At 45.1% G+C, this 23,556-nt stretch overlaps 1 protein-coding gene across 2 annotated transcripts; it reads left to right on the top strand.

Moving 5' to 3' along the window:
• Positions 1-11,208: 11,208 nt before the first annotated feature.
• LOC124041258 lies at positions 11,209-16,728 on the top strand. 2 transcript variants are annotated; one of them, XM_046358634.1, is made up of 3 exons: positions 11,209-11,243; positions 11,401-15,173; positions 15,282-16,728. In XM_046358634.1, exons 2-3 carry the CDS (start codon positions 12,127-12,129, stop codon positions 16,435-16,437), a joined length of 4,203 nt encoding a protein of 1,400 aa, XP_046214590.1. In that variant the 5' UTR covers positions 11,209-11,243; positions 11,401-12,126; the 3' UTR covers positions 16,438-16,728. The 2 variants fall into 2 exon arrangements, with proteins under 2 accessions (XP_046214590.1, XP_046214589.1); XM_046358633.1 differs by having other exon boundaries at positions 11,401-16,728.
• The last annotated feature ends 6,828 nt before the right edge of the window (positions 16,729-23,556 follow it).

Here is a 23,556-nt window from a genome sequence, read left to right as displayed (position 1 = left end):
GAGCTTCATCTCAGTACTGGGCTTCCTCTCAGTACTGGGCTTCCTCTCAGTACTGGGCTTTCCCTCAGTTCCGGGCTGCCCCTCAGTTCCGGGCTGCCCCTCAATTCCGGGCTGCCCCTCAGTTCCGGGCTGCCCCTCAGTCCCGAGCTGCCCCTCAGTCCCGAGCTGCCTCAGTCCCGAGCTGCCCCTCAGTCACGAGCTGCTCCTCAGTTCAGTGGTGTTCTGGGTGAGGACTATTAGGCCATGGTCGGCGGCGAGGGTGGATTATCCCAGGACGCGAAGGGGAGGAACTATGACTTTAATGGAGTGGGGTCCACGTCCCGAGCCGGAACCGCCACCATGGACAGACGCCCACCCGGACCCTCCCTATGGTTTTGAGGTGTGTCCGGGAGTCTGCACCTTAGGGGGGGTGGGGTTCTGTCACGCCTTGGTCATTGTATTTTGTGTTTTTGTTATATGTTTGGTTTGGCCAGGGTGTGACATGGGTATATGTTGTTTTTCGTATTGGGGTTTGTATTGGTATTTGGGATCGCGGCTGATTAGGGGTGTTGTATAGGCTTGGCTGCATGAGGCGATTCTCAATCAGAGTCAGGTGATTCTCGTTGTCTCTGATTGGGAACCGTATTTAGGTAGCCTGGTTTCGCTTTGTATTTTGTGGGTGATTGTTCCTGTCTCTGTGTAGTTTCACCAGATAGGCTGTAATTAGGTTTCACGTTCCGTTTGTTGTTTTTGTATTGAGTTATTTCATGTATCGTTCCGTTTTCATTCATTAAAGATCATGAGTAACAAACACGCTGCATTTCGGTCCGACACTCTTTCCACAAACGAAGAACGACGTTACAGGTCTCCGGAGTGGCGCAGTGGTCTAAGACACTGCATCTCAGCGCAAGAGGTGTCACTGCAGTACCTGGTTTGAATCCAAGCTGCATCACATCTGGCTGTGATTGGGCGTTCCATAGGGTTGCGCGCAATTGGCTGGGGTACGTCGTCATTGTAAATTAGAATTTTTTCCTAACAGACTTGCCTAGTTACATTTTTTTAAAGCATGTAATTGACCCCTTACACTCAAACTGGTTGTGCCACCTTTAGCTGCAGTGACTACAACCAAACACCTCCTGTAGTTGTTGAACAGCCTCTCACATCGCTGTGGAGGAGTTTTGCCCACTCCTCCATGCAAAACTGCTTTAACTCAGTGACATCTGTGGATTTTCAAGCACGACCTGCTCGTTTGAAGTCCTGCCGCAGCATCTCATTTGGAACTAGGTCTGGACTTTGATTAGGTCATTCCAAAACTTCAAATGTGTTGTTTTTTAGCCATTTTCATGTCGAGTTGATTATTATTTTTTTTGTACACAGTAAGGGAGCAATTACTTATTTACACAGAGGAATTGGGTGTTGCATAACTTTGTTCATTAAATCAAAAAATATATTAAAACATTGTTATGACGAGACCGTCCTTCTATATCGCCACCCACCAGCCTCCTCTGGTGTATGAGTGTGTGTGTGCGTGTGACTGAAAATGTGTGTGTATTTATTGAACGCATCAGTAGTCTCAACAGTGTGTTGTCTGTATAAAACATTATACAATCGGTGATAATTGTTCTTGTAGTTAACTAAACTATTCATCACAATAAAGCGTTTTAAGACAGTGGACAAGAACTCAACGCTGAAATAATCTTTGACTGGAGCTGCTGAGTCCTTTATGGACCAGATGCACTCTTCCAATTAAATGCTCACTATGTGGGGGAAATTGTTCCTTCCTCTCCAAACCAATGTGGAGCCACAAGTGGGTGTGTGTCCTTTAAGGAAAGTGGCAATATGACTCATGTTTACAAGAGTAATAGGCACAAGTAAAACCAGGCATGTTGAGGGCACTGGTCGCCCGCTGCCTGATTAATTAAATGCTTGCGTGCATCTACACACTCGTAGCCTGCAGGTTTTTAGGGACGTTTTGGGACAACAAATCAATGGCTGGTGATGAATAATGGTACTGATTTCAGGCTCATTTAGTGCTCACCGGCAAATAATTGGATCAATTCTGTTTTTTCAACAGCTTAAATGGAACTGCCTATTTGTCATCATTATACGGGAGAAGCATTAGGCCACAGTGCGTTTAGAGATTACATTGAACCTTCACTTTTGAGTAAAGAGAACAAGGGTGATGTAATTATGTATATATGCAAATGTAATCTTTTCATTCCATTCTCTATTTCATCATGAGCCAATTTCCAAATGTTTCTGTCAGTCTCTCTTTATTAATTATCCTTCATTGATTCCTCTCTGTCTGCTTCGCCTCAGAAAATATCTGCAGTGTGTCTCATCTTGAACAACCACCATCTTAAACCTTTCTCAAGATGAACTCTACTTGGCTCTCTTTTTCAGCAAACGGGTTCAATTGACATAACTCTATTCAGTGTGAAATTGCTTTGAAATTCCAATTCATATAACAGTCATAGTTATTAACCGTTTCTGTTCTAATATTCCTTTCTGAAAGATATGCTTGCTTTTTTATTCAACGTGTTCAAAATATGTTTCATACCGCTCTCTTAATCGAAATATAATGATGCTGTTTCACCTCTACAGTAAACATGTTGTTGCTGAGATAACAGTATGATTGTTTTCATCTTATTACATTGCTATTACATTATTATTATTTGTCAAATTATCTAACTTAATTAACATACTCTCTTTAATTGACCAATAAGGTACTGAGACATAGGGGAACCCAGCAGTCACTGCAGCAAATCAGTTGTCGGAGTCAATAACACTGTAGTTGATAGGTACTACAGATCAGGATATCTCTTTGGGAAGGGAGTTGATACTTTGACATATATGTTCTAACAGCTTCTGAAAGTTCAGCAATGGCTCTCTAATTACTGTAAATCTGGTACAGTATAAAGTGTGTATTTGCCAAAGGTCAAAGTTCACATCTGTCTTTTCTGACTCTACATTATCCTTTTATGTATGCTAAGGGAGGTCAAAAGCTGTTGGTAAGCTGTAATTAATGCTTTCTGTTGACATGAACGTGGAGTTCCAGGTCTCCGGAAGCCTCTGGAACTGCCAATCTGTGGTCAACAAGGCAGAGTTCATCTCAGCCTATGCCTCCCTCCAGTCCCTCGACTTCTTGGCACTGACGGAAACATGGATCACCACAGACAACACTGCTACTCCTACTGCTCTCTCTTCGTCCGCCCACGTGTTCTCGCACACCCCGAGAGCGTCTGGTCAGCGGGGTGGTGGCACCGGGATCCTCATCTCTCCCAAGTGGTCATTCTCTCTTTCTCCCCTTACCCATCTGTCTATCGCCTCCTTTGAATTCCATGCTGTCACAGTTACTAGCCCTTTCAAGCTTAACATCCTTATCATTTATCGCCCTCCAGGTTCCCTCGGAGAGTTCATCAATGAGCTTGATGCCTTGATAAGCTCCTTTCCTGAGGACGGCTCACCTCTCACAGTTCTGGGCGACTTTAACCTCCCCACGTCTACCTTTGACTCTTTCCTCTCTGCCTCCTTCTTTCCACTCCTCTCCTCTTTTGACCTCACCCTCTCACCTTCCCCCCTACTCACAAGGCAGGCAATACGCTCGACCTCATCTTTACTAGATGCTGTTCTTCCACTAACCTCACTGCAACTCCCCTCCAAGTCTCCGACCACTGCCTTGTATCCTTTTCCCTCTCGCTCTCATCCAACACCTCCCACACTGCCCCTACTCGGATGGTATCGCGCCGTCCCAACCTTCGCTCTCTCTCCCCCGCTACTCTCTCCTCTTCCATCCTATCATCTCTTCCCTCCGCTCAAACCTTCTCCCACCTATCTCCTGATTCTGCCTCCTCAACCCTCCTCTCCTCCCTCTCTGCATCCCTTGACTCTCTATGTCCCCTATCCTCCAGGCTGGCTCGGTCCTCCCCTCCCGCTCCGTGGCTCGATGACTCATTGCGAGCTCACAGAACAGGGCTCCGGGCAGCCGAGCGGAAATGGAGGAAAACTCGCCTCCCTGCGGACCTGGCATCCTTTCACTCCCTCCTCTCTACATTTTCCTCCTCTGTCTCTGCTGCTAAAGCCACTTTCTACCACGCTAAATCCCAAGCATCTGCCTCTAACCCTAGGAAGCTCTTTGCCACCTTCTCCTCCCTCCTGAATCCTCCGCCCCCCCCCCCTCCTCCTCTCTGCAGATGACTTCGTCAACCATTTTGAAAAGAAGGTCGACGACATCCGATCCTCGTTTGCTAAGTCAAACGACACCGCTGGTTCTGCTCACACTGCCCTACCCTGTGCTCTGACCTCTTTCTCCCCTCTCTCTCCAGATGAAATCTCGCGTCTTGTGACGGCCGGCCGCCCAACAACCTGCCCGCTTGACCCTATCCCCTCCTCTCTTCTCCAGACCATTTCCGGAGACCTTCTCCCTTACCTCACCTCGCTCATCAACTCATCCCTGACCGTTGGCTACGTCCCTTCCGTCTTCAAGAGAGCGAGAGTTGCACCCCTTCTGAAAAAACCTACACTCGATCCCTCCGATGTCAACAATTACAGACCAGTATCCCTTCTTTCTTTTCTCTCCAAAACTCTTGAACGTGCCGTCCTTGGCCAGCTCTCCCGCTATCTCTCTCTGAATGACCTTCTTGATCCAAATCAGTCAGGTTTCAAGACTAGTCATTCAACTGAGACTGCTCTCCTCTGTATCACGGAGGCGCTCCGCACTGCTAAAGCTAACTCTCTCTCCTCTGCTCTCATCCTTCTAGATCTATCGGCTGCCTTCGATACTGTGAACCATCAGATCCTCCTCTCCACCCTCTCCGAGTTGGGCATCTCCGGCGCGGCCCACGCTTGGATTGCGTCCTACCTGACAGGTCGCTCCTACCAGGTGGCGTGGCGAGAATCTGTCTCCTCACCACGCGCTCTCACCACTGGTGTCCCCAGGGCTCTGTTCTTGGCCCTCTCCTATTCTCGCTATACACCAAGTCACTTGGCTCTGTCATAACCTCACATGGTCTCTCTTATCATTGCTATGCAGACGACACACAATTAATCTTCTCCTTTCCCCCTTCTGATGACCAGGTGGCGAATCGCATCTCTGCATGTCTGGCAGACATATCAGTGTGGATGACGGATCACCACCTCAAGCTGAACCTCGGCAAGACGGAGCTGCTCTTCCTCCCGGGGAAGGACTGCCCGTTCCATGATCTCGCCATCACGGTCGACAACTCCATTGTGTCCTCCTCCCAGAGCGCCAAGAACCTTGGCGTGATCCTGGACAACACCCTGTCGTTCTCAACTAACATCAAGGCGGTGGCCCGTTCCTGTAGGTTCATGCTCTACAACATCCGCAGAGTACGACCCTGCCTCACACAGGAAGCGGCGCAGGTCCTAATCCAGGCACTTGTCATCTCCCGTCTGGATTACTGCAACTCGCTGTTGGCTGGGCTCCCTGCCTGTGCCATTAAACCCCTTCAACTCATCCAGAACGCCGCAGCCCGTCTGGTGTTCAACCTTCCCAAGTTCTCTCACGTCACCCCGCTCCTCCGTTCTCTCCACTGGCTTCCAGTTGAAGCTCGCATCCGCTACAAGACCATGGTGCTTGCCTACGGAGCTGTGAGGGGAACGGCACCTCAGTACCTCCAGGCTCTGATCAGGCCCTACACCCAAACAAGGGCACTGCGTTCATCCACCTCTGGCCTGCTCGCCTCCCTACCACTGAGGAAGTACAGCTCCCGCTCAGCCCAGTCAAAACTGTTCGCTGCCCTGGCCCCCCCAATGGTGGAACAAACTCCCTCACGACGCCAGGACAGCGGAGTCAATCACCACCTTCCGGAGACACCTGAAACCCCACCTCTTTAAGGAATACCTAGGATAGGTTAAGTAATCCCTCTCACCCCACCCCCCCCCTAAGTTTTAGATGCACTATTGTTAAGTGACTGTCCCACTGGATGTCATAAGGTGAATGCACCAATTTGTAAGTCGCTCTGGATAAGAGCGTCTGCTAAATGACTTAAATGTAAATGTAAATGTAAATGTAATTATTATGACCTTTACAGGAGGTTAAAACTGATCAATTCTGTACTATGTTTGCTTCTCTTTGGAGCCAAATGCATCTGTGTCTGGGCAGCATCCTCTTTTCCATTCTCACCTGCCCCTCAGCACCGCAATGCATAAAATCAAAGGGAAAACGTACTGCTCCACTGCATGTTGTCAGGTCGCTGCAACTCGTCCCTGCGTTTTAGACAGGCTGTCAGAAGCCAATGTTTTATGCACCCAGCAGGAGGGGGAACACATAAACAAAATATTTATGGATATATACCGTTTTGGAATAAGAGTTTCATTCCATAACGCTATATATCCATTTTCAGAAATGTTGGTAAATAAGCTTTTATTGTTTAAAGCAATTGTGAAATAGATTGGTGTGTTTATTCACTATCTGTTATGCTGGTGAATGAGGACCCAAAAGCGACTTAACGAAAACAGAGTCTTTATTCCAGTTCTAGACAAAAGTGATAATCCTGGATATTATCAAGGTGAAAACAAAACAGGAAAACTGAAATCCACTCGTCAGTAGAGAGGAATGACTGGAGACTCGACCACAGACTGCAGGTTGTTTCGGGAAGGCACCGGCCGTAGCTGACACTGACACCTGCTCACACGCAGCATCTGAAGAAGGTAAAACACGACAGGGCGTAACAAGGACACAGAACAGCGAACATCATACAAGGATCCGACAAGGACAGAAGCGGAAAACAGAGGGAGAAATAGGAGCTCTAATCAGAGGGCAAAATAGGGGACAGGTGTGAAAAGAGTAAATGAGGTAGTTAGGAGAATGAGGAACAGCTGGGAGCAGGAACGGAACGATAGAGAGAGAGCGAGAGAGGGAGAGAGGGAGGGGGAGAGAGGGATAGAAAGAGGGAAAGAACCTAATAAGACCAGCAGAGGGAAACGAATAGAAGGGAAGCACAGAGACAAGACATGATAACCAATGACAAAACATGACAGTACCCCCCCCACTCACCGAGCGCCTCCTGGCGCACTCGAGGAGGAACCCTGGCGGCAACGGAGGAAATCATCAATCAACGAACGGTCCAGCACGTCCCGAGATGGAACCCAACTCCTCTCCTCAGGACCGTAACCCTCCCAATCCACTAAGTACTGGTGACCACGTCCCCGAGAACGCATGTCCATGATCTTCCGTACCTTGTAAATAGGTGCGCCCTCGACAAGGACGGGGGGAGGGAAGACGAACGGGGCGCGAAGAAAAGGCTTGACACAGGAGACATGGAAGACAGGGTGGACGCGACGAAGATGTCGCGGAAGAAGCAGTCGCACAGCGACAGGATTGACGACCTGAGAGACACGGAACGGACCAATGAACCGCGGAGTCAACTTGCGAGAAGCTGTCGTAAGGGGAAGGTTACGAGTGGAAAGTCACACTCTCTGACCGCGACAATACCTAGGACTCTTAATCCTACGTTTATTGGCGGCTCTCACAGTCTGTGCCCTGTAATGTAACGGCAAAGTGCAGACCTGACCCTCCTCCAGGTGCGCTCACAACGTTGGACAAAAGCCTGAGCGGAGGGAACGCTGGACTCGGCGAGCTGGGACGAGAACAGAGGAGGCTGGTACCCAAGACTACTCTGAAACGGAGATAGCCCGGTAGCAGACGAAGGAAGCGAGTTGTGAGCGTATTCTGCCCAGGGGAGCTGTTCTGCCCAAGACGCAGGGTTTCTAAAAGAAAGGCTGCGTAATATGCGACCAATCGTCTGATTGGCCCTTTCTGCTTGACCGTTAGACTGGGGATGAAAACTGGAAGAGAGACTGACGGAAGCACCAATCAAACGACAGAACTCCCTCCAAAACTGTGACGTGAATTGCGGACCTCTGTCTGAAACGGCGTCTAACGGGAGGCCATGATTTCTGAACACATTCTCAATGATGATTTGAGCCGTCTCCTTAGCGGAAGGAAGCTTAGCGAGGGGAATGAAATGTGCCGCCTTAGAGAACCTATCGACAACCGTAAGAATCACAGTCTTCCCCGCAGACGAAGGCAGACCGGTAATGAAGTCTAAGGCGATGTGAGACCATGGTCGGGAAGGAATGGGAAGCGGTCTGAGATGACCGGCAGGAGGAGAGTTACCTGACTTAGTCTGCGCGCAGTCCGAACAAGCAGCCACGAAACGGCGCGTGTCACGCTCCTGAGTAGGCCACCAAAACCGCTGGCGAATAGAAGCAAGCGTACCCCGAACGCCGGGGTGGCCAGCTAACTTGGCAGAGTGAGCCCACTGAAGAACAGCCAGACGAGTAGAGACAGGAACGAAAAGAAGGTTACTAGGACAAGCGCGCGGCGACGCAGTGTGAGTGAGTGCTTGCTTTACCTGTCTCTCAATTCCCCAGACAGTCAACCCGACAACACGCCCTTCAGGAAGAATCCCCTCGGGGTCGGTAGAAACCACAGAAGAACTAAAGAGACAGGATAAGGCATCAGGCTTGGTGTTCTTATTACCCGGGCGATAAGAAATCACGAACTCGAAACGAGCGAAAAACAACGCCCAACGAGCTTGACGTGCATTAAGTCGTTTGGCAGAACGGATGTACTCAAGGTTCTTATGGTCAGTCCAAACGACAAAAGGAACGGTTGCCCCCTCCAACCACTGTCGCCATTCGCCTAGGGCTAAGCGGATGGCGAGCAGTTCGCGGTTACCCACATCATAGTTGCGTTCCGATGGCGACAGGCGATGAGAAAAATAAGCGCAAGAATGGACCTTATCGTCAGAATGGAAGCGCTGGGATAGAATGGCTCCCACGCCCACCTCTGAAGCGTCAACCTCGACAATGAATTGTTTAGTGACGTCAGGAGTAACAAGGATAGGAGCAGATGTAAAACGCTTCTTGAGGAGATCAAAAGCTCCCTGGGCGGAACCGGACCACTTAAAGCACGTCTTGACAGAAGTAAGAGCTGTGAGAGGGGCAGCAACTTGACCGAAATTACGAATGAAACGCCGATAGAAATTAGCGAAACCTAGAAAGCGCTGCAACTCGACACGTGACCTTGGAACGGGCCAATCACTGACAGCCTGGACCTTAGCGGGATCCATCTGAATGCCTTCAGCGGAAATATCAGAACCGAGAAATGTGACAGAGGAGACATGAAAGGCGCACTTCTCAGCCTTCACGTAGAGACAATTCTCTAAAAGGCGCTGGAGTACACGTCGAACGTGCTGAACATGAATCTCGAGTGACGGTGAAAAAATCAGGATATCGTCAAGGTAGACAAAAACAAAGATGTTCAGCATGTCTCTCAGTACATCATTAACTAATGCCTGAAAAACAGCTGGAGCATTAGCGAGACCGAACGGCAGAACCCGGTACTCAAAATGCCCTAACGGAGTGTTAAACGCCGTTTTCCACTCGTCCCCCTCTCTGATGCGCACGAGATGGTAAGCGTTACGAAGGTCCAACTTAGTAAAGAACCTGGCTCCCTGCAGAATTTCGAAGGCTGACGACATAAGGGGAAGCGGATAACGATTCTTAACCGTTATGTCATTCAGCCCTCGATAATCCACGTAGGGCGCAGAGTACCGTCCTTCTTCTTAACAAAAAAAACCCCGCTCCGGCGGGAGAGGAAGAAGGCACCACGGTACCGGCGTCGAGAGAAACAGACAAATAATCCTCGAGAGCCTTACGTTCGGGAGCCGACAGAGAGTATAGTCTACCCCGAGGGGGAGTGGTCCCCGGAAGGAGATCAATACAACAATCATACGACCGGTGAGGAGGAAGGGAGTTGGCTCTGGACCGACTGAAGACCGTGCGCAGATCATGATATTCCTCCGGCACTCCTGTCAAATCACCAGGTTCCTCCTGAGAAGAGGGGACAGAAGAAACAGGAGGGATAGCAGACATTAAACACTTCACATGACAAGAAACGTTCCAGGATAGGATAGAATTACTAGACCAATTAATAGAAGGATTATGACATACTAGCCAGGGATGACCCAAAACAACAGGTGTAAAAGGTGAACGAAAAATCAAAAAGGAAATGGTCTCACTGTGGTTACCAGATACTGTGAGGGTTAAAGGTAGTGTCTCACATCTGATACTGGGGAGAAGACTACCATCTAAGGCGAACATGGGCGTGGGCTTCCCTAACTGTCTGAGAGGAATGTCATGTTTCCGAGCCCATGCTTCGTCCATAAAACAACCCTTAGCCCCAGAGTCTATCAAGGCACTGCATGAAGCAGCCAAACCGGTCCAGCGTAAATGGACCGACAAGGTAGTACAGGATCTTGATGGAGAGACCTGAGTAGTAGCGCTCACCAGTAGCCCTCCGCTTACTGATGAGCTCTGGCTTTTACTGGACATGAAATGACAAAATGTCCAGCAGAACCGCAATAGAGGCCAAGGCGGTTGGTGATCCTCCGTTCCCTCTCCTTAGTCGAGATGCGAATACCTCCCAGCTGCATGGGAGGAGAATGAGGAACAGCTGGGAGCAGGAACGGAACGATAGAGAGAGAGCGAGAGAGGGAGAGAGGGAGGGGGAGAGAGGGATAGAAAGAGGGAAAGAACCTAATAAGACCAGCAGAGGGAAACGAATAGAAGGGAAGCACAGAGACAAGACATGATAACCAATGACAAAACATGACACTATCTAATCATGGCATGGGGTTGTTCAATGACAGATGTATTTGCTTATAGTCTTCCACATGATGTTTTCATTTCAGACAGAAAAATAAGAATGTTTTTTGCAAAATTCTATATAGCCGCCTCTCCCAGAGAAATAACAAGTACTGCTAGGTTTTACACTGTCTTTATTTTTTATAAATAATTGTACAAATTATTCATTTGGGACATCAATACTTACTTTTTCGTACTGTAAAAACAACATCATTTTAACATTTGAGTTATTAGCTATTATCCAGAGTGACTTACAGTAAATGCAATCAATGTAAGATAGCGAGTGTAACTGACAGTTAGACTTACAGGATATCTCGTTGTCTTTTGTTTGAATTGTTTATGTGTCCGCTGTGCGGGGGAAATGATAATACAAGCGGAACTACGTAGCTAATACTGTTGTAACGGGGATCGTTATTGTAGCAACACACCTTTGGAGGGAAGGCAATCCTGCGCTGCGTTAGCTAAGTTTTCATGTCATCGGGAGTAGTTCATAAACGTTGAAGAGTATGTTAGGATGAAGTGTGAATTCATGCCAGGAATAATAAGTGTGAAGTTTGATTTCCTCCCTTCTGTAATAAGCAGCCAATGAGGTATTTGTTCCTTTATTCATGTGTTAATCTGAACCTGTTATAACGCCGGTTAAACTGTTATGTATGTAAGCACTTCAGAGTTATACCAAGCTAATAAGTCACTCGTAAGATAAGGTTGTAAGAGTGTGCTTAACTGTATTTTTCATTTACTTTATAGTTCTCACGGAAGGTGATAATTCTGACTAAAACTACAGAATAAAGCCGCCAGTTAAAATCAAGGAACGGTTGAGCTCGTGGTTACTGAAGGGAGCTACAGTGAGAACTCAATGCTCTTCACGAGCAAGAGAGAAAGAAGAATCACATCCAGCTGTAAAACGTCTACAAGATTCCCAAATCCTGGTAGACCCTGTCATCTGCCAGATAAGAGTTTTGCACCTACCTGCAAACTAAGAAGAAAATCTCCACATAAGGAAGCATCGTGAGGCAACATAAGGTCAAGACTAACAGGAAAGTCAGACACGCAAGTACAAGTCAAGGTGTTTGAAGGTGGTCCTAGCCTTGTGAACAGCTAATAAGAGACTTTAAGATTACAATTCGTAAGGACTGGAGATAGTTGTCTATTTCATAAATACTCTGGTATTATGCATTTGCTCTTTCTATCTTAATGTATCACTGGTATGTGTATTACTGAAAAATATTATTTGATACTTACTAAAAATATATATATAGTCACAAACATTAAGGGTCAGCGTACACCTATTAATTATATATTCACATGTAAGTTAATAGTGTAATTGTTTGGTAAGGTGTTTGTTCAAGCCTTTGTTACAAGCATTATACATGTTTATACCACGTACTGAGTTTTAAATTACAGTGAATTAGAGTATAAATTACCTACTCACTTATCCAAACCTTAGCTAGAATTGATTTGACTTGATTTAGAATGTCAGAAAGAGGTAGTTTCACTAAAGGTGATAGAGATGGGGTGGGTCAAGTTGAGCAGCTGCAGCAACACCTCGCAAACTTTGAGCCTTCATCAGAACAAACAGAACAGCAGGAAGAGGCCCAGACTGGTGTGGAGTCACTTCGGCCAGTGAATGATGATACAGAGGCTGCTAATGAGATAGCACAACAAGAGCCACGAAAAGGTGAGAGGGTCCGCAGGTTAACTGAAAAGGGCAGAGAACTGCGCGACGAAAGGTGGAGACAGCTCGAACATCGTTTCAGGGTCAGCTATGAGAAGTGGAAGGCTCTGGTAAAGGAAGCAAAACTGTCACTGACAGGCTGTTGCTCTGAAGACCTACTAGAAGACCTCTTAAACAAGATTAGCCATACCTCTACAGAGCTAAACCTTGTCTACGTAAATTTGCGTCAAATCGACATTCCCGACAACGATATACGACGCAGAGTTGATACTTGTGAAGCAGTTACAATGTCTATTATCAAGACTGTAAGGTGTCATTTAAAAGGCAGGGAAGAAGGTCAAAGTAACCAGATAGAGTTGCACTGGAAGGACAGCAATTCCTTGTGCATGTCTGAACTCTCACATAAGTCAAGTCTCAACTATCAGCCCTCAAGTGCTTCCTCCCAGTCTCAAAGCAACTCAAAGGTCAACTCCAGACGCTCAAGCGTGTCATCTGTCAAGAGACAAGAGGCTGCGGCGGAAGTTGCTGCTAATCAAGCAGCTTTAGAAGTAATGGTTAAGCAAGAACGCCAACTAGAAGAGCTTCAGCGACTCGAAGATGAAGATAAGAAGAGGACAGCGGAGCAAGAAGCTGAGGCTGTGAAACGCAGCTTAGAAGAAGCTAGGCTGCGAGTCAAGTTAGAGGTAGAAAATGCTGCCAGACGAAGGACACTAGAAGACAAGCGTAGAGAGTTAGAGCGCCTAGAAGTGCTCAAGAAACTAAATGCTGCCAAGGCGCGAATGCAAGTGTATGAGCAAGATGAAAACTCAGAGGACGAAAAGAGAGAACTACTCTCTAACTGCAAATCTGTGAAAGAAGTCACGCACAGACGTGGCTCATTTCACAGTCTCTCACCACAACATGTTGTGACAAGCACACAGCAAGAAGATGGCACCAAGACCATGTTCAGGTTACTAGCGGAATCAATCAGTGAAAGCCGCCTCCCCATACCAGAACCAGTAACATTCAATGGAGAGCCTCTCTCGTACACTGACTGGAAGGTCTCTTTTCAGACTCTGATAGACAGGAAGAACATACCAACAACTGAGAAGATATATTACTTAAGAAAATATGTCGGTGGGCCTGCCAAGAAAGCCATCGAAAGTTACTTTATGTTAGGAACAGAATCAGCCTACCATGCTGCTTGGACCATTCTTGAAGAAAGGTACGGAAACAAATTCTTCATCGCCAAGTCTTTCAGAGATAAGCTCAATGCATGGCCTACGATAGGATCCAAGGACAGTCTTGAACTTAGAGACCTTGTAGACTTTCTTCGCAGCTGTGAAGCTGCTATGTCTCAGAATAAGGGCCTGGAGGTGCTTAATGACTGTAATGAAAACCAAAAGATCCTCGCTAAACTTCCAGATTGGCTAACTTCAAGATGGAATAGAAAGGTCACAGACATCTTAGAAGAAACGGAGATCTTTCCTAGCTTCAGTCAGTTTGTGAAGTTTCTCACGAGAGAAGCCAAGATTGCTTGCAATCCTGTAACATCCCTTCATGCTTTGAAACCAAGTGAAGATGGGAAACTTAAGACGCCAAGGATTCAAAACCCCGGAGCAAGGGTATTAGCAACTAACTCTGATGAGAAAGATACTGTTACTAGTTGTGTCTTCTGTGAGAAGTCAGGTCACAGTCTCCACAAATGCTGGAAGTTCATGGATAAGCCCGCCGCAGAGCGACAGAAGTTTGTTCAAGAGAATAAATTGTGCTTTGGCTGTTTAAGGCCTGGGCATCGATCGAAAGATTGTGATAACAGGAACACCTGCGACACGTGTCAGAGGAGGCATCCATCCTGCCTGCACGAAGATCGTAGTAAAGAAAGGTTAAGGGATAGGAAGACAGAGCCCCCACGAGATAAGGGGACAAGAGCGTCAAGTGAGGCCATATCTAACAGAGTCGTAAGGGACATTAACACTCACACCTCCACAATCATTCCAGTATGGGTGTCAACCACAAGTGAGCCAGATCGTGAAGTTCTTGTGTATGCACTTCTTGACACCCAGAGTGACACCACTTTTATCCTTGAAGAGACAACAAAGGCTCTCAATACAAGGAAGGAGCCAGTCCAACTGAAACTCTCTACAATGGCTTCAAGAAATACCACTGTGCCCTGCCAGAAGCTGTCTGGTTTGCAGGTTAGAGGGTTTTACTTGGAGAAGAAAATCCCTCTGCCAACGACCTACTCGAGAGAGTTTATTCCTGCAAACAGAGATCATATTCCTACTCCAGAGACTGCAAGAGCATGGTCTCATCTTGAACACATTGCAGAGGAGATTGCTCCTCAACAGAGCTGTGATGTCGGTCTCTTAATTGGCTACAACTGCTCCCAGGCTCTCCTTCCAAGAGAAATTGTGTCTGGTAAGGGAAATCAGCCTTTTGCTCAGAGAACAGATCTTGGCTGGAGCATAGTCGGCTATGGAAATCCATGTATCGACTATGGCGACCCTATTGGAGTGAGTCATCGGGTTATCGTTAGACAGGTGATGCCAAGCCTTCAATCTTCTTCCAACCTCACAAATCAAGTACACCATGTTTGTAGAACACATGTAAGAGAGGTAATCACAACACTGGACATTATCAAGACGCTTGAATCTGACTTCAACGAGAGAGCTGCAGAAGAGGACCTCATATCTCAAGAGGATATCCGGTTCCTGAAGAAAATGAAAGAGGGCATCAGACGCAAGGACAATGGACATTATGAGATGCCGCTGCCGTTTAAGGAAGAAAGACCCAATCTGCCGAACAATAAAACATGTGCAGTTCACCGACTCAAGTGCCTGGAAAGGAGGCTAAGGAGAGACAAGCAGTACTACAAGGACTACACAGCATTCATGGAAGAGACTATAGCTTGTGGAGATGCTGAGAAGGTCTCTAAAGAGGAAATTAACAAGCATCCAGCATGGTACATCCCGCACCATGGAGTTTATCACCCACAAAAGCCTGGGAAGATACGAGTCGTCTTTGACTGCTCAGCTAAGTTTCGAGAGACGTCCTTGAATGATCATCTTACCGGTTCAGAGGTGACAAACACATTGCTGGGCGTCCTTTGTCGTTTTCGTAAGGGTCCAGTTGCAATCATGTGTGACGTAGAGTGCATGTTCCACCAGTTTCATGTGAAAGCAGAAGACCAAGATTATCTACGGTTCCTTTGGTGGGAGAACGGAGATCTAGAGTCTCAACCCTCAGCGTATCGTATGATGGTCCACTTGTTCGGCGCAGCTTCATCTCCTGGTTGCGCCAACTATGGTCTCAAACATCTTGCTGCCGAAGGACAAGGAAGCTTCAGCGAGAAGTCTATCCAGTTCATAGAAAGGAACTTTTATGTTGATGATGGGTTGACGAGCGTATCGTCTGAAGCTGAAGCGGCCCAGCTGGGGAAAGAAGCAAGAGAGCTTTGCAGCATCGGCAAACTTCGGTTGCACAAGTTTATCTCTAACAGCAAGGAAGTTATAGCCACAATTCCCAAGGAAGAACGTGCCAAGGGTGCCAAAGACCTGGATATGGCTCTGGGTGAACCACACATGGAGAGAGCGCTTGGTGTACTGTGGTGTGTCGCATCAGACGAGTTCCAGTTTAGAGTAGTTGTCAAGGAACGCCCACTCACAAGAAGAGGAGTGTTGTCTACAGTAGCCTCTGTATATGATCTGCTTGGGTTTGTGGCACCCTTTGTCCTGGTGGGGAAGCAGATCTTGCAGCGGATGTGTCGTGACAAAATCGACTGGGATGACCCCCTTCCAGATGACCTAAGTTCCCAGTGGGAATTCTGGCTCCAAGGTCTACAAAACTTGTCTGAAGTAAGGATCCAACGAAGCTACTTGCCATCAAGTTTCAAGGAGGTGCAGAGTTATGAGCTCCATCACTTCTCCGACGCTAGTACCTCAGGTTATGGAGAGTGCTCATACCTCAGAACAATTAAACCTCCAACACAGACGGAAATGGAGTCAGACAGGACAGAAGAAACACAAGGATTAATGACATTGTCATTTTGCAAGATGATACTGCACCACGCAACCAGTGGAAATTGGCAAAGGTTACAGAAGTGTACCCGGGACAGGATGGCCGGGTGAGAAGATTCAAGTTACTGATCAGCGACTCAACCCTAGATGAGGGAGGTAAATGCATCACCAAACCCACCTATCTGGAGAGGCCCATCCATAAGACAGTCACCCTCCTGGAAGCCGATCAAGAAACCTGCAGACCTCTTTCACAGAAATCACCGGTGATTGGTGGGAGTGTAACTGACAGTTAGACTTACAGGATATCTCGTTGTCTTTTGTTTGAATTGTTTATGTGTCCGCTGTGCGGGGGAAATGATAATACAAGCGGAACTACGTAGCTAATACTGTTGTAACGGGGATCGTTATTGTAGCAACACACCTTTGGAGGGAAGGCAATCCTGCGCTGCGTTAGCTAAGTTTTCATGTCATCGGGAGTAGTTCATAAACGTTGAAGAGTATGTTAGGATGAAGTGTGAATTCATGCCAGGAATAATAAGTGTGAAGTTTGATTTCCTCCCTTCTGTAATAAGCAGCCAATGAGGTATTTGTTCCTTTATTCATGTGTTAATCTGAACCTGTTATAACGCCGGTTAAACTGTTATGTATGTAAGCACTTCAGAGTTATACCAAGCTAATAAGTCACTCGTAAGATAAGGTTGTAAGAGTGTGCTTAACTGTATTTTTCATTTACTTTATAGTTCTCACGGAAGGTGATAATTCTGACTAAAACTACAGAATAAAGCCGCCAGTTAAAATCAAGGAACGGTTGAGCTCGTGGTTACTGAAGGGAGCTACAGCGAGGTGAGACAACCACATATCACAGTCAAATACAGTGCCCTCAGAAAGTATTCATACCCCCTTTACTTATTCAATATTTTGCCAGATTTCAAAATGGATCCCCTATCTACATACAATGCCCCATAATGGAAAAGTTAAAACCTGTTTTTTTAAATGTTTGCAAACATATTGAAAATGAAATACAGAAGTATCTAATTTACATAAGTATTCATTCCCCTGAGTCAACAGCTGTGAGTCTTTAAGAGCTATGCACATCTGGATTGTACAATATTTGCACATGATTATTTTTTAAATTATTCAAGCTCTGTCACGTTAGTTGTTGATTATTGCTACACAGCCATTTTCACGTCTTGCCATAGATTCTCAAGCCAATTTAAGACATAGGCCATTCAGTAACGTTCAATGTCGTCTTGGTAAGCAACTCCTGTTAACAGTATATTTGGGCTTGTGTTTTAGGTTATTGTCCTACTGAAAGGTGAATTTGTCTCCCAGTTTCTGTTGGAAAGCAGACTGAACCAGGTTTTTCTCTAGGATTTTGCCTGTGCATAGCTCCAGGGGCACAACTTTCACTGGGGACAGGACGGGTCATGCCCCCCCCCCCCAAAAAAATAATCTGAAATTGCATTCTTATCATTACAGTGTGATACAAAAGGCCACAACGGTGTGCTTTAGAACCATGTGGATGCCTCGGAGTGGTCTGGTAGGCTGTTTGAATAATTAATTCACTGTGGTCCTAAATCCAGACGTTTGGATTTTGGACTATGTGGACTCCACAGTGAGGGCTGACAGGCTGAGTGAAGGCAAAGCTTCTGGAAGGCTTGCTGGACCAGCACAAGATAGTTGAGCGTAGTTCAGTGTGTATGTGTTGCGCACTTTCACCGAGTATTAAAAGGAAGAAGCGAAGATACTGGCTAATCTTTAATTCACTGATAAGTGGGCAAGGTACTGCTGTTTAACTGAACAGAAAAAAACTAAACTAGTGTTTATTCGCAGAGCTGAGCTAGTATTGTAAATGATGTGTAACGTTAGCTAATGTTTCATCCCCCCTTGACTGAGGTGAATGAATTATCTACGCTAACTAGTAGCTGCCACAGCGAGGTCAGCTCTAGCATCTAGCTATCTGACAGATAGTAATCATAGCCACCTCATATCTCTATCTGATATCTGTTTGTATGGACATGTTTTGCAGCCTTTGTTTTGTCCCGTTTCAACAGAATTAAAGGAACTTGGCTAGCTTTCGCTAGTTGATGTTCAGTTAGAGAGAGAGGTGGCCAAAAGTTGGCAAACATTAGCTATTCTTTTTTGCCTCAATCACACTAGACCTGAATCAAACAACGGCCAAAGGACTGAAGATTGATATTTTGACATTGCAATGTGAGTTTTTATTTGTCAGTATGGTCATGTAATGTTACTGATCTGTCAGTTTCCTAGTTAATTCCCTACTTTTCACACTGACATAGTAATAAATAGATTAACATTACAGGCATCATTGTCATGGTGCACAGTACAGGTCGTCATCAAATCAAATCAAATCAAATGTATTTATCACATACACATGGTTAGCAGATGTTAATGCGAGTGTAGCGAAATGCTTGTGCTTCTAGTTCCAACAATGCAGTAATAACCAACGAGTAATCTAACCTAACTATTCCAAAACTACTACTAAGTGTAAAGGGATAAAGAATATGTACAAAAAGATATATGAATGAGTGATGGTACATAACGGCATAGGCAAGATGCAGTATATGGTATCGAGTACAGTATATACATATGAGATGAGTAATGTAGGGTATGTAAACAAAAGTGGCATAGTTTAAAGTGGTTAGTGATACATGTATTACATAAAGATGCAGTAGATGATATAGGGTACAGTATATACATATACATATGAGATGAGTAATGTAGGGTATGTAAACATTATATGCTACACCCCAAACGCAATGTTTTCTAGGCATATGTGACCTATAGGCAATATCAAATGTGCAACAATAACTTAAGAAATAGGTTAAATTACCAGAGATTCTTGCATGGCCCTTATATTAGGCTATCTGTATTACTGGGCTAGATCAGCCAATATACAAGATGTAGTTTGAAGAAGGCAGAGTTGCACTCTCTCTATTTTATAGCCTACATTTTAGGAGTGTGAAGATTTTCAGATGGAGAAATACGGGTGATCAATATTTAGGCCTTTCTAGGCAATGTAGTAAACTATAGCCAAATTAAAGGCCTATTTAGGAAGTACATTTCCTTGGAAAGATAACTGCCCTGTGCTTCTCCGCCTATGCATATTCTATAGACGACTCAATTTAATTGAGACCACACGTGCACCTAATCACGCAGATATGGCTACTGAACTTGAAGCAGTAAGAATAGCACTTGCTACATTTTACATAGGCCTATAGGATATAGCCTACCTTTTAGGAGGACAATTTGTAGGCAGAGACAAATGAAAGGTGTTGTAACTTTACTTTCATTAATCTGATGACTGTTATTTATTTAATCCACTAATTATTTTTAATTGTTATCCGATTAAATTAATCATGTAACAATTAACTCATTAGGATTCTGCGCACCATGAAGAGGTTGTTTAAAGAGTTACAATCCCCCAAATTAAACTCTATAAGGTATATACAGTGGGGCAAAAAAGTATTTAGTCAGCCACCAATTGTGCAAGTTCTCCCACTTAAAAAGATGAGAGAGGCCTGTAATTTTCATCATAGGTACACTTCAACTATGACAGACAAAATGAGAAAAAAAATCCAGAAAATGTATTATTTATTTGTTTGCAAATTAAGGTGGAAAACAGTATCTCTCTTGAGCTTCCCAAAATAAGTATATCAAGTCAATTTGATGGAAACACATCTCTGGTGAAAATGTGCATATTGTTTTTATGTGTATTTTATCATATTCACATGAAAATGTGTCGCCAATTGGATAGAAACCTAGCTATTGAGGCTAATGTAGTTCAGACCAGCCTCAGACCAAAGCTCAGGACCCTGGACTCGTCGGGAAAGCAAGATCAGAGGGACGCCAAATGACTGTCATGAATCAGCCAAAACCTGGTTATCCCCTCCCTCTGGACTATCTGAACAGACCAATTTATTATCCCACACTCTCGTAAACTGCTGAGAAGCTGACCTGTGCTGTGCAACATGCTTATATTTCAATTGAGTAAATCAATTTCATCAAGCTGTCCTTTTTTATGTTATTGCCCATCAGTTATGAAGGAAATGGGCTCCTTCTCTCCCTTTAGTGCAGAATGAGATTGCCGGGGCAAGGCACCATCTGTCTTAACACTCAATTAATTTGTATACCTGAGGGATGATGTTTTACAGGGTTGCTCGTGTATGCTGCTCTGAATTTGGTGTGTGTCTCCCATTGCTAGTCAGCAGGGCTTAGAATAATTCTCTAACCTTTCCTGGCATTACCACTGTAGTGTCCGAGAAGCATGCTTTTATTATGGTATTACCTCTGATCAGGGCAGCCCTGCGTTGGTGTAAGGACATAATACCCCTAAAGTGAAGATTTTAGTGAATCTTTTTTCTCCCCCCGGTGCCTCAGACTGATATAATCTGCAGTTCAGAGAGGGGTAGGAAAATGCTTTGGCATAAAATAAATAAATATAAACACCTTCTATCCGTAGCTCTTAATTACAGTTACACGACTACTCAGTTTAATCGAGTAACTAATTACAGAGAATCTTTGATAAAAATGAAGTCTCCAGTTTAATGATAGTAAGGACACGACAGTGCTATTCTCTTTCTTCCTTTGTATTGCTCTCAGTGTTGTTATGAAGCCATTCTATTCAGAACCCTATCAATTTGGCCAAATGGTTCTATAAGTGGCATTTAAGAAAGTCATCTCGTCCCTTTATGGACATAAACACTAAACGCTTGACTTTATCATGGCCTTGAAGATTCTCTCAGAGTGAGTACACCATGTGGTACTTTCACCACAAGCCAACCCACATCAACCATTTCATCATCTCTGCCTTAACTAGGATGTTGGGGCACCAAGGAAAGTATTCAGATTACAAAGTTATAATTTCCCAATATAACCTTTCAGATATTTTCATATCTGACCATTAGTCTTCTGATTAATGATTTATTTATTTTACCTCACGTTAGTAAATTGTTGGTTATCTGCACGAATCCAGTCTTCACTATGAGTCATCCATACATCAATTGTCTTAAATCATTTATTTATTACTAATTAAGTAATTCACAGAAATGCATAAACAAACAGTAAATATGGTTACATGAAATAATAGAATGTGCCCTAGTGGGCTGAACCGGCATGGCGGCTTGTTAGACAAAGGGTCAACGGGGGTCGACTAAGAAGTCCCTACAGAGTTAATTATAACAATTAAAATGCTAATCCCTTACACATGAACGCTCACTCATTCGGGAACAACTGCAATCAATATATATATTTACGCTCAGTGTGTCGTCTTAATCGCTGGTGAAAAGTCTTTCTTTTGTAGAATTGTCCATCTCTCTCCCTCTCTCTCTCTGTCTTGGTTAGAGGGGATAGTTCAAAGTGACATCCGTTATAGAATGGATGTTTCGGTGGTTGTCGTTCTTCGCATTCAATGATGCCGAATTCCTAGTTGCAGATTAGTAATCAATATCAAAGACTTGTTCTTATTCTGTCGGTATCGATAGTCTAAGAGTTTAACCGCGTGGTATGGTTAAAAAAATTCAGCAATGGTCTACACCTTTAGCCCTCTCGTAATTGAGGTAAGCTTGGTCTCCTGATAACTTCTCAAAGTTGTGTTTTATTTGGAATGGCAGAAAAGGGGCTGTCCCTGGATGTCTGACCCTAACTGGGCTCAGGGACGGTCCTCTGATTTAATTCAAATCAAAAGGGAATTGTATTTCTCTTCATTAAACAGTCCACAATCATATTACACAATTATACAAACAGTATCATACTCACTCATTCATCTTATACAACAATTAGATGTAAACCTCATATCTGACGCTATTATATAAACAGTGTTATGGTAATGTGGCCACACCATCTCTCTTGAGCTTCCCAAGGTGTGCCAAACAGACTAGTTCGTAGCTGGATTCTTCATTGATCTTTTACACTTTACACTCTCTGGAACATGAAATTTGTTCGTACCTCAAGTTCTGTGAGGTGGAAGGATTTCCTTTGTCCTCTGTGAAAGTTTACCCTATCTCTAATACTGTGTAGGCCATGAGGCAGGGTCTTCTGAGGAATTTACAACCTCTAACCACAGCACTCTGGTTGTAGAAGCAGAGAGCGGGGGATGGTGCTCGCTGTACTCAAAGAGGGCAACGTCATGACAGCACTAATGGAATGAAGGTAGGAATCTGAAGGACTGTCAATGTGAATGGTGACAAGTTAGGCCTACATGAGGAACCCTCTCATCTTGAATCTGGGATATGTTTAGTACATCTGATGTGAATGAGGCTGTAGCGATACTATGGTTTTAAACATTTATAATACCCTAATGAGTACTGCAATTATTTCTGATTACATTTCGCAGCTAGGAAATTACCTGACAGCCATAATGAGGTTAACCCTTTAAAGTCATGGAAATTGGCCTATTTGGATAGTGTCACATCTGCTCCTGCAACGCCCTCTACTGTTCATCCTGTGTCTCCTTGACCTGCCGCCACTTCCCCAGTACTCTCTCCCTATCCCTCTCTGTGTGTGTGTGATTGTGTGGGCGGAGACAGGTGTGCTGGAGTCAGAGCAGATCCCCACCAGCTGCAATCTGTTCCATAATCAAGACCTCTACAAATACTCAGCCCTGCCACTTCCATGCTGCCAGATTGTAATCTCTGCTCAGTCAGTCTATGGTTCTAGCCATTTGTTCCTGTTTAGATCCTGTTGTCCCTGTTTTCCCTTGACTGACACTGTTTTCCTCTCCACTACAGTTCTGCCCACTCTGACTGGTCCATGTCTCCAGTCCCACATCTCGTCATCCTCCTACTCTGTCCTGGAATCCCCACTCTACTACTCCCTTGGATTCCCCTCCGGACCTGCTCACCCTGTCCCAACCCCTCTCGCTCAGCCTCAGCCTCCACACCTGGTTTCCTGCAACCCGCCCAAGCTTCCCCTGGCCTGCACTCCATCTTCCCCCTGTATTTCAATAAAAACCTTGATTGCTTCATCCCAGTTTCCTCATCGGAGTCTTCTCTTGGGTTCCCCTGTTCCACTCCGTGTAACAGATAGGGCTAAATTGAAATGTTTCTTACAGAAGAAATATGAAAATCATACACATAAGCATGGTTTCAATTGAAAGGAAAAGTTGAGGACACAACAGTTCACCTGACACGACTGCATCCAAACATTACACTGTAGATTGTATGTGCATTTTACATGTACTATACTTCTCTCTGCATTTGTTGATAATGA

This window comes from Oncorhynchus gorbuscha, linkage group LG08, assembly GCF_021184085.1.
Source record: "Oncorhynchus gorbuscha isolate QuinsamMale2020 ecotype Even-year linkage group LG08, OgorEven_v1.0, whole genome shotgun sequence".
NCBI lineage: Eukaryota > Metazoa > Chordata > Actinopteri > Salmoniformes > Salmonidae > Oncorhynchus > Oncorhynchus gorbuscha.
This window is presented reverse-complemented; position numbering and strand designations above follow the sequence as displayed.